Source organism: Coffea arabica, chromosome 4e (genome assembly GCF_036785885.1).
Source record: "Coffea arabica cultivar ET-39 chromosome 4e, Coffea Arabica ET-39 HiFi, whole genome shotgun sequence".
Lineage (NCBI taxonomy): Eukaryota > Viridiplantae > Streptophyta > Magnoliopsida > Gentianales > Rubiaceae > Coffea > Coffea arabica.
In genome coordinates, this window is record NC_092317.1 from 14,497,072 (window position 1) to 14,507,750 (window position 10,679).

Genomic DNA, 10,679 nt, shown 5'->3' on the forward strand with positions numbered 1-10,679 from the left:
AGTTAACCATTGCACTTTAATTATGGATGGAAGTTTGTTGGCAAATGAGATATCTGAAGGATCATAAAGATGCAAAACTTTGCCTTATTAAGATGGATACTTTTCCAACTTTCCACAGCATGAAAGACACAAGAAAAGAAGATTGATTAATTTATGTAGAAATCAAAACAATGACAGAATTTTTTTTTATATATAATTTTCGAATAGAGATGAAGAATAGTCATTAATGTCTTCCACATGCATCAGAAAGTATCCTGCTCATGATCAATGCTTTTCAACAGAAGAGGCCCTTCAGATGAAGGTCATATGCCATTAACAAGCTAAACCATAGTGATTGCCAATCAAAGCGGAAGCTGTTCTGATGTTTCAGCAAAATCTCTAGTGTTCATAGACATAAAACACAGACAATGGGGCAGGAAAAAGTAAATGCTCAGAAACACAATTACACCGAGATCAGCCTCTTCACCGACTGCTGGTCGACGAGGACTTACCAAGTATATCTGGCTAGCACACCATAATGAGTACAGGACTGCTATTGTCAAGATTAATCTTGCAGACAGATTAGACCTGGGTTTTAGAGATCTCGAGGACTTCACTCTGCAAGATTAATGAAGATTTCACTAACTTCCTGCAACCGAATAGAGCTAACAATAATTCAGTAGTAGCTCTAGGGCTTACCTGTTAATATATATAAAACCTCCAATCAAGCAAATACAAAGGAAGCTAATCACAACAACTGCATCTGGGGTGATTGGTGCTCTGCCTTTCCACCAACCTGTGCTCAGTATCCAAGTATACATTTTAGACTGCCCGTTTTCCTATTTATAGAGAAGCAACAACGACAAAAAGGTTATGGATTATTCCATTAGCAAAATGTACAAAAGAATGGGATAAGTAGTACTAAAGAAGATGAACTTGCATGATGAACAATGAAAAACAAAAGATGCAAGACTTAAGGAAAGTTTATGGCCACATCTACGAGTTGAAATTCAACCACCACCTGAATCTGATGTGGTAATGACTCTCAAATCTAGCCTATTTCATCTGCTAATCAGTCTCCTAATCTAACCTGTCAGGGATCCTAATAAAATAACAAATCTTTCAAACCAATGGGATTCTTCTAAATTAGATACAGTAAGCAAAGAAATAATCTGAATACTGATCAATAATGCACAGTCCAATCTGAATTTCTTTGCCATTTCACTTGTTGGATTTTCGAAAGGTTGAGGTTGCAATACAGATGAGGAATCTGAGTTACAATATACACTAACACTTTAAGGTGACTAGAAGCAAATAGGGATAAATTACTCAGTGAATATATATATGATTTAACACATTTACACTCCAAAACCAAAGCATGCCCACTAGCAAAAACATTTGTTTAGCTTTAGGATCCAATTGAGCTGTACAAGGCAAAACATTAGTTAAAACAAATTAGAAGCTTGGTCACTGATTCCGCTAATATACACAAGAAACAAAAGGAGTCTCTACAAAGAATTTGCTGGTATCAAAGCCAGATGCTAGACAAATCAAAATCTGCTGAATAATTGACAACAATAGATAACTATGTGCAAAAGAAGATCTAAGTTCAAAATCCTAACTGAAGCTCCAGAGTTGAGCAAAATTCCATACTTCAGATTAAAAGCAAAATTCTAAAAGTTTTAACAACAGTATTCATATTTCATTTTGCAATTTCTATTTCTACAAACTGGTGAATTCAATAATTGTAAAGGATGCATGATGCAATTCAATTGTAAAGAATAGTGATAACTTTCTACCCTGTAGCTTGATGAACTATTCCATTCAACATAAAATTTAGATTAGAGAAAAAAAGACAATATTCTCCAAACAGGATATGCAAAGTGGACATTTTCTCCAATCCAAAAATAAGATGTCTTTCTCAAGAGAAATTTGTGTTGTAGAAAGGGCTTATACCACTATTGCATGCACTCTTGAATGGATATATACAGAAATCAGTATGCAAAGAGGCATTGACAATTAGCAGTGCCATCTAATAATCCAACCTTTTCTCCTTGTACAAAGTCCATGAACAAAGTCCTTATTGATCTTACAGTAACTTAAGGGAGTTTTTCTTTTCCCCCGAGGGGGAAAGCAATGCTAGGGGGGTAACGTTCCGATCTTGTAGCTATGATCTTATTGTTCTTCTTGTTCTTATAAGCTACTCTTGTTCTTATACTTTCTATAGTATTCCTTCTGGTCTTTATAGAGCTCTAAGAGTTCTTGTGTAGTTCTTATTTAGACCTTCTTTAAGTATGCTAATATGGGGCTCCTGCCCTTACTGAGCTGATTAAAGGATCTGCTGCAAGGATGAAGTACAAATATCTTAGAGTGCACAGCTAGAAAATTCTAACGAGTCATCTAGGTGTATTAAATAAAATTCCCATGGCTCCAGAAGGAAAACGATGCAGCAAGCCATCCACTGTTAAAGGTTTCCATGCAGTCATATCTAGATAACCAGATCACAGATTGATTAGCAAAAGTTTACTGTACTACCCAGACAAACACACATACCTTTTTTAGCTGGTTTTACAGTCCCGGGTGGTTATGATAACAGGAGAAGGGTGAAGGCATGGCAGTTCTACCCAAAAGGGCATCTTTTACTGCATTGGCTGTTTCAGATTCGTTAGCACTGATGTTTTCAATTACTGCAGTGCTTCTACTGTTTATAATCAGAGACAAAGCCTTTCTTTTCTTATTCAGTTAATTTCATGAGAAAAATGAAGCCATCTCCTAGATTGTCAGCAAAGCCATGAATATTGCCTAAAAAATAATGCCAGTCTATTCATATATTGTAGACACGTAAACTTCAAAATCTAACAAATTAATAAGTGGAAGAATATATTGAACTTACAAAGATATGAAAATAATAACTTCAAGATATGCAAGTCAACTTACGTAAGGCAACTTCTATGAACATTCAGATAAATTTTTTTTTTTTACAGTAAGGCTGTTAAATTCCCCTGCTGCTACTTCAACTTGCTTTACTAGTCTGAATTATACAGGATGGATCGTTCAAAAAATTGATCAGTACAATCAAATTAAACAATTTTTGGAGGAAAAAAGTAAGAAATAATAGTAACAATTTGTTCCTCTCCACCCTTTAATTCTATTCCCTTTTCTTTTCATCAATGTTTTTGTGATTTTAAGCAAAACCTTCAAGTTTTATTTTTTCTTGAAATCTGCAAAAACAGAAATGTCAAAAGGGTTCATTACTTCACACTAGCAATAAACATATGGGGCTGTTTTAAACATATTTTTCCTCTTTTATAGGTATGCCACAGATATGGAGCCATCCTCGCAAGAAAATTCTGTTTTGGTCCATCATTATCACCTAGATTAACCTTGAAGCATGACGAGCATGTCCCTCTCTTGCAAAATGGACAAAATTATATATCATGAAATGAAAGAAATAAAAGATACACCACACAGCGTTTGATAGAGTGAGTGAAAAAAGAAGAAGAAGAAGAAGAAGAAAGATAGACCACCCAAGATATTCACCAGCCAATACAAATATACTTCACTTAAAATTACCTCAAACAAGTGGTCTAAGAAAAAATGGGACAAAGAACCTGCTGACACCAAGTAGAAGCACTGCCATCTTGTAAGAGGTACCTGTGCACCAAAAAAACAGGACAATGAAGTTAGATATCGGCTTAAGAAATGATCTTCTAATGGCAAAGAAATGTAACATAAAGATCTTTACACTAAGAATCAAACCTTAGGCAAGAATCAAGATACCAATTTAATACTAGAAAAGAAAATGCCAAAGTAATTAGTACCACGTTGCAAATGATATAATTAGGTTTAGCTGTACAAATATGGAGCTAAATTTTGTACTTCTCATAACAAGCAGCAGGAAACAGTTTTTGCTTTTAACTCCTCATGTACTCGTTCAGACCAACTCGCTATGGAAGGTCTGAAGTAAATAGCATTGATAGCTTTGTCATAGTGATTCATAAATTTTTGTTGGATATTCAGTTTATAGCAACAGGGCACTACGTAAAAAATGTCATATTGGTCTCAATGCTTAATTTCTTACGGAAAATCAAACTTTATTTCGCTAACTTCAAATTATGGCAAATGCTTACAATGAACAATGATATATGATGTGCTACCAGAGCAGCACAATCCATTCAAGTACTATTTTGATTAAAATGGTTACTCTGTTCTCCTTTCAGACCTTTCTGAGTTTGATCTTTATGCTTTCCAATAAAGTACAGCCAATTTACTCTCCCATATTTCCTTCATAAGCAAGATTGTGCGCTGAGTCTGACACAATTTAACTATATTGGATGTCAGTTAGTTAGATTGCCCGTTATGCAAATATTCTGAATCTCTTTCTCACGAAGCATTTCTGAAGCAAGACACAACCAGCAGACCTGTTTGATCCTAAAAATTCATAGATCCATAGCATGCAGTCTTACAAATCATTACATTGCTTGTATGTCCATTTGGCAGGTAGTCACATCACAGAAAAAGGGTACTAAAAAACAGGCAATTCTTGGAAAACGTTACCAATTCAAAGCCAAAATTTGCATAGCACTTATTTCAACTCATCAGCTCATCATTATGGCCCCTGATCACATTTTTTCAACATAGTAATGGTTTCGCTAAAATTCGAAGCTTCTTTGTGCTCCCACAACACCTAAACTTTTCCACTTTTTCACCAAAAACTTAGGAGCCGTATGGTTCACCTTCGGGAATGGGTATCAAAGATCCAATTACTACCAGTACCTGTTGTACCTGTTTACGTCATTGCCCCCCACATGATCGGTCTAGAGTTGGACTTGTCTTCATTACATTATGACCTAAAACAATTTAAAACTGAAATCACAAGTTAGCAAATGAGAGAAGGCATACTTCAATATCTTCCTCCTGCATGGGAATCATTACAATAGCAGTTTACCAAACACGGGCATGGGTATCGTTGATCTGGACGCCCATTTCTGGCCCGTTACTGGGAATTAAAGCGTTCATATCCTGATAATATAAAGTTCAATTTCCAATTCTTCCACAATCACCACACACGAAACATCAAAAACCAAAATTCACATATACACTGCATCAAGAAATGAAAATTGGAGGAAGTACTGGGTAACCGACCCCAGAAATGGAATCAAGAAGACCCCTACGGAGAAGAATTCTGGAAATCCAGCTGTACAAGACTGATAAAGGGAACCCCAGAAGGAGCGTGTAGTAAATGGGGTGATGGATGAATGATTCTGCAGCAGAGCCCGCGGCCCGTCCCAGCCCGAGGGTGGAGGTGAGCCACTCCGAGAAGGAGCCCATATCCGGCCCGAAGAAAGCATTGATTGCATACACGAGGCAGTGATGCGGGCTGAAGCGCCCGTTGGATATGCTCATCAGGGCTTGACCCGCTCCAAGTGTGTACATCATGTGGGGGCCCGGACCCGGCATGGTTGTTTAGGTGAAGGTTTGGCTACTGTTTGGAGTTGTCAAAGAAGCAGACAATCAGAAACTCAGAAACTCAATTGCTTGGCTGGTTGACCAGAAGTGAAACAAAACAGGAGGAGAGAAAAAGAAGGTCAGAGTAGGAAAAAAGGGAACAGAAAGCAAAGACAAAAGCAAAATAATGTAATACAGAACATAAAACAGACTGCTCTAACAAAAAAATTTCTGAACTGAGAGCAAAGCTATAAATATTGCATAAAATTAGATAGAGAAGAATTGTTACGGTAAGTATTTTAAATATTATTTTATTTACATTATAAATATATTTTTAGTTATTTTTTATCTGTTCAATTATTCTTTTACTTCACATATATTATATCACAACAAAAGTGTTATAATAATTATTTCAAATATTCAAATAATTTCCTATCCAAACACCCCTACTATGGTTAGTGACCAAAGGTTTTGACTCCGGTTCGTTCATTCATCCGAATAAGTTTTTGAGTTAAGAATCACGAATCAACTTGAATAAGTTTTTTGAGTTAAGAATCAAGAGTCAGTTGTTATTGGTCTGTGATGTTATAAATTATAATAGGTTAATTGAGAATCAATACATTATTACCGTTATTGTATTCACTTATTTTAATTTTTTTAAGTGGGAGGTTTTGGAAAATCACCTACTTATGATTTCTCTCATTTTAATATTCAACCTAGCCCTCTTTCTATAGTTGCATTTGCTTTGTTGACGCAAAGTGCGCTGAAAGTCATCAAACTTTTTGAAAGTTTAATTTTGCCCAATAAATTATTTTTTGCGTCAAATAGCCCACAAAACTCCTAAAATGGTTCATATAACCTATTCTGTTAACTTATGTAGGAGTATAATCGAAATATTCGAACTTGAATCAAGTTAAATATTTGAGTCATAGTTGTTAAACCTAGCCCAGTCCAACAGTTGAACCGGTCATATGACGCCTCCACTCCTCCCAAGAGCGAACCCAAAGGTATCCGCGAAATGCCTGCCCAACTCTCGCCAGGATTCGATACAAGTCAAATTTAAATTTAAAGGTACACAACCAATAATAAAAGTCAAAATGAAGAAAAGTCGCTTCCTTAATGGAACATTCAAATCTTACATCATAAGTCACCAAAAGTACATCAACTTTTCCCAAAATACAACCACTAGAAGTCGACTAATCAATTACATTCCAAGATTCTAATCAAAAGTAATTAAATCGGCTTCTTCAAAATTCTTTCATTCTGAACTCCTGTTAAGGAAAACAAACTAATGGGGTGAGTTGACGCTCAGTGAAGCCAAGAAAACATGCAAATACATAGTTCAAGTAACAATGACATTTGTACGAGAAATAAAACAAGGAAGTTCAAGTAACCCATAAATAACATTAACACACTTAATAAGGATACAGGAGCTCTCAGGAGCTAGATTCCACTCGCTTCGCCAATGCTCGGTCAAATATCTCCACGGGATGACACTCTGTCAAAACCGGATAGGTATTAAATCCGTAGAACTCCACTCACTCTACAATTCCTATTCACCGTTACACCCCCTGTCCCGGCCCTGCACTTCTTTTATAAAAGGCACTATTCCACGAGTATGCCAAGCGATATCTCTTAATAGATCAAGATTTTGATTATCTCATGGTTCACCGAGCTTCTCGATCAAATCCATGCTGGCTTGAGTCGCAAGGTCGGCCAATTGAGATTTGGGCGTCCCTCGATTTCCATTATAAGTCGATGAAGTTCACTCCAATCGACAAATACAATTATAAGCCGATGAGACTCACTCCAATCGCATATTCAACCACAATTATAAATTCAACTATGAGCAATTCAATTATATAATCAATTAAAAGAGAACGAGTGCGATAAAGTACACACTCGACTCGACAATTGTAAATCACTTAATCAACAAGAAACAATTCACATAATTGGCAATTATTCATGCACTTGACACTCACCAATTCAAAATAAGTGAATAAGTGCAAATAAGATCTTTAGTAGTCGGCTCTGAGATTCTCTTCAAGATCCTTTTGAGCACCTGAAAAAATAACAATTAACTATCACTCACAAATACTTACAAACCCCTTGCCAAACAAGGAAGAATATACACTTGCGTAATACTAAGACAATGTCTTAAAAGAGCTTTAATATCTCGAAAATCGAGATTCAAAAGTGAGGATTTAAAGTCACAAGCGAAACTTGTATCCTCCATGAAAATGAGTTTAAAACGGATGATCGATATCGAAAGACAATGAAAAGTTCTCAAAAACTCATTTCCCAAGAAATCATGAATTTTCAGCTTTGCGAGATAAACTTGGTAAAATCAGATCTTGAGTTTGGTACTACCAAAAAATGGAAAAATTTATACCGTTGGAAACTAAATTCAAAATGCTAAAAGTTTCTAGAAGACACTTTTCCAAGTTTCTAAACAGAAAGCATTCATTTTTCAGCTCAAAATTGCTGATTCAAGAAAGCAAGACAGAACCAGTCTTGGTTTTCGGCGATGTTTGGAAATTCGGTAAAATTCCCAGAAAATAAATTAGTTTCTGAAATTTATAACACAATAAGAATCCCAAACAAAGTTTCAAACACAACAAATGGAACAAAATTTGGAGTTTTGAGCAACAAGATATAACAGTTTAAAGTCGGTTGATTTTCACGATCTGATCAGTGAATTTCCAGATTTGAAGAGCAATCTCTGGGGCATCATTTGGGTATCGAAATGGTATTGAAATTATGCCAAATTTGGTACACTTAAACCTCCATATATGGACTACCTCTCAATCAAAATTTAGATAAAAACTCGTACGGAAGGCAGTTAACAAAATGATCAAAGTTGGTGAAATGTTTCAAAGCTAATCTGCCATCCTACTTCTCTTTCTTTTTCAAAAATTTTGTCCAACGAAATCAGCCCTAATTCGCTCCATTTTTTGAACCGAGATTCCAAAAACATTTAATAAGAAATTGATGGTTAAATGACACTAAAATTTTTGAAATATAATATCCCAAAACAGATTTGACCATTCGGTCAGCAAGGAAGGGAAAAGTTTCCAATTTCCAGCTTTGTCGCATTTTCGAAATCAAACTATATCTAGCTCCATACAACTCCAAATTGAGAATGGTTTATGGCGTTGGAAACTAGGTTCAAAATTATACAATTTATTAGAAGACTTTGTTTTGAAAATCTTTTCACAAGTGGGACAAAATCGAGCCACAAGATGCAGCTTCCAGTTTCATTCGAACACATAGGCAAAGCATAATAGCCGACTTTGCCGATTCACTACGGATCACTCAAAATGAACTAGCAAGGGATTTTTATACCGTTGGAAAGTTATGAATGTCTAGTTCTGAATGCCACAAACGCTACTCAATTTTGAATTTTGTACAAAGTGTTACGTTCGGACAAAGAAGCACTGTCCGAGTACCCTGCTATGTGTTTTCCAGATTTGAATCTTCACCAAAACTCAAGTTTTGCACAACCATTCAATACGATTTTTGAAAGGCACTATGTACACACAATATACAACATATATCCATCAATTTCACAGCCAACCAAGTATCAAAATTTCGAAATAAAATAGAGCAACATAGACAGAATTTTCGGCCAGCTTGCCTTCACAACTTGCCTTCGATTTCTCTCCACTTTCTAACCGAAATCATCTCATTCATCACATAAACAACCATAATCAAACATTAAAGCATCAAGTCAGCTACCTAAAGGCCTTATCAAGACAGCTAACCTATGATTTAATGCGAAATAAATGGTTTCCCAAAGTCCGCTAGCCTACAACGCGGTTAGGGTTTCAAACCCATGAAGATTAACTGCTAAACTTTGGAGAAATGGAAAGATTAAAGAGAGGAAGTGATTACCATTGGAACCCTAGATGAATATCAGATTTTTCCACCGAAAATTCTCCAAGAAAATCCACAAGATTGCTCCTTGCTCCTAGCTAGAGTGGTACTCCAAGTTGTGAGTGATTTGGTGGAGGATTTGTGAGTGAAATGGAAGCTAGAAGATGAAGTTTGTTCCTTCCCTTTTCTTTTCTTGTGTTGGCCGAGAATGGAGAGAGAAATGAGAGAGTTGTGTGTTGTGGCTTGTCTTGGAAGATTGGAGGTAAAAGTAGCTAGAAAGATTTGCCAAAAAGTCAACTTTGAATAATTGTCGGAATAGAGTTTCGTACCACCAATCTCTCTCGGGTTTGATACACTCATGCACTAATCCTCCAAGATATTTCCTTTAACACTATAATTATTCACACTTACTAGTCTAGTATTAAATTCTCAAATCTCCAATTAGTCGCGCGGTGCGACCTTCGAGAAACTTTCAACGCGCGCGCGGTAAAAGATTAATTTGAACTCACTCACCTCTAATCTCTCAATTAACTTTTCTTAATCTACTATTAATCATTCTTAATTCTCCAAGATTATTGTACTCTCGGACCGAATATCACCTCAAAAAACATATATTCACTAAACCTTACTAGTCGGGCCGTAGAAAAATTAAATTTGCTAACGGGACATTTTAAAAATAAAAGGCATTGTTCTATGTAAATGGATTTAAAATGGTTGAAATAAATTATTCGGAGTAAACGGTTGAATAAATAATTAAATAAACCAGTAAAATAAGATAAAAATAAGTAAATTTTTCGGGTCCTCACAAGTCACCCCTGTGACCCGAGCATTAGACTGAACCGGGTCTCTAGTTTGATCGAACAAGCAATTGACCTGGACAAACCCAGTTGACCCGGTGGTTCAACTGAAAATCTGCCTGATTTTCAATTAACCCAGTTTACTTTTTTTTTTTTTTAATTGTGGGTCATTGTTTTTTGTAAACAAAATGTATATATGCTTTTGATAAGATTTGTACATTGAATCTTCATTTATATATATATATATATAGATTTTACCACTTGCTTAGTTTTTATTTGATAAATATATTTTTATAAACTTGTTTATTTTTTTTATTATACAATTAATCCTTTTAACTTTTAAACTGACAATATTATGAAAATTACTTTGTTTTTAAAGAAAAAATAAAATAATGAAAAATAATGCTATATTTTTTAAAACAAGCGATATAATTTTTTTTATTTGACTATATTATTTATTTATTTAAAAGTACAATAAAATAAAATTAAATCTTCTATTAATATCTTTATATTTATTATATATATTTCTAAGTATAATAATTAGTATCTTAAAGCGCTTTATTATATATTTTATGTATA

General features: G+C 35.1%; 1 protein-coding gene and 1 long non-coding RNA gene across 12 annotated transcripts; both read right to left on the reverse strand.

The window, feature by feature from the left end:
* Positions 1-271: 271 nt before the first annotated feature.
* On the reverse strand, positions 272-5,657 carry LOC113742023 (uncharacterized). Of its 11 annotated transcripts, none has more exons than XR_003460785.2 (5): positions 5,125-5,651; positions 4,765-4,829; positions 3,553-3,633; positions 679-818; positions 272-597 (listed from the first exon to the last, which is right to left on the reverse strand). XR_003460785.2 is itself a non-coding variant. In XM_027269703.2 (4 exons), exons 1-4 carry the CDS (start codon positions 5,437-5,439, stop codon positions 342-344), a joined length of 792 nt encoding a protein of 263 aa, XP_027125504.1. In that variant the 5' UTR covers positions 5,440-5,648; the 3' UTR covers positions 272-341. The 11 variants fall into 11 exon arrangements, 1 of the variants encoding a protein (XP_027125504.1); XR_003460784.2 differs by having other exon boundaries at positions 4,756-4,829; XR_011813658.1 differs by having other exon boundaries at positions 4,928-5,651.
* Positions 5,658-6,525: 868 nt separating this feature from the next.
* On the reverse strand, positions 6,526-9,522 carry LOC140005723 (uncharacterized). The gene is made up of 3 exons (XR_011813290.1): positions 9,322-9,522; positions 7,410-7,489; positions 6,526-6,698 (listed from the first exon to the last, which is right to left on the reverse strand). It is a non-coding gene; the product is annotated as an uncharacterized lncRNA (long non-coding RNA).
* Between the last annotated feature and the right edge of the window lie 1,157 nt (positions 9,523-10,679).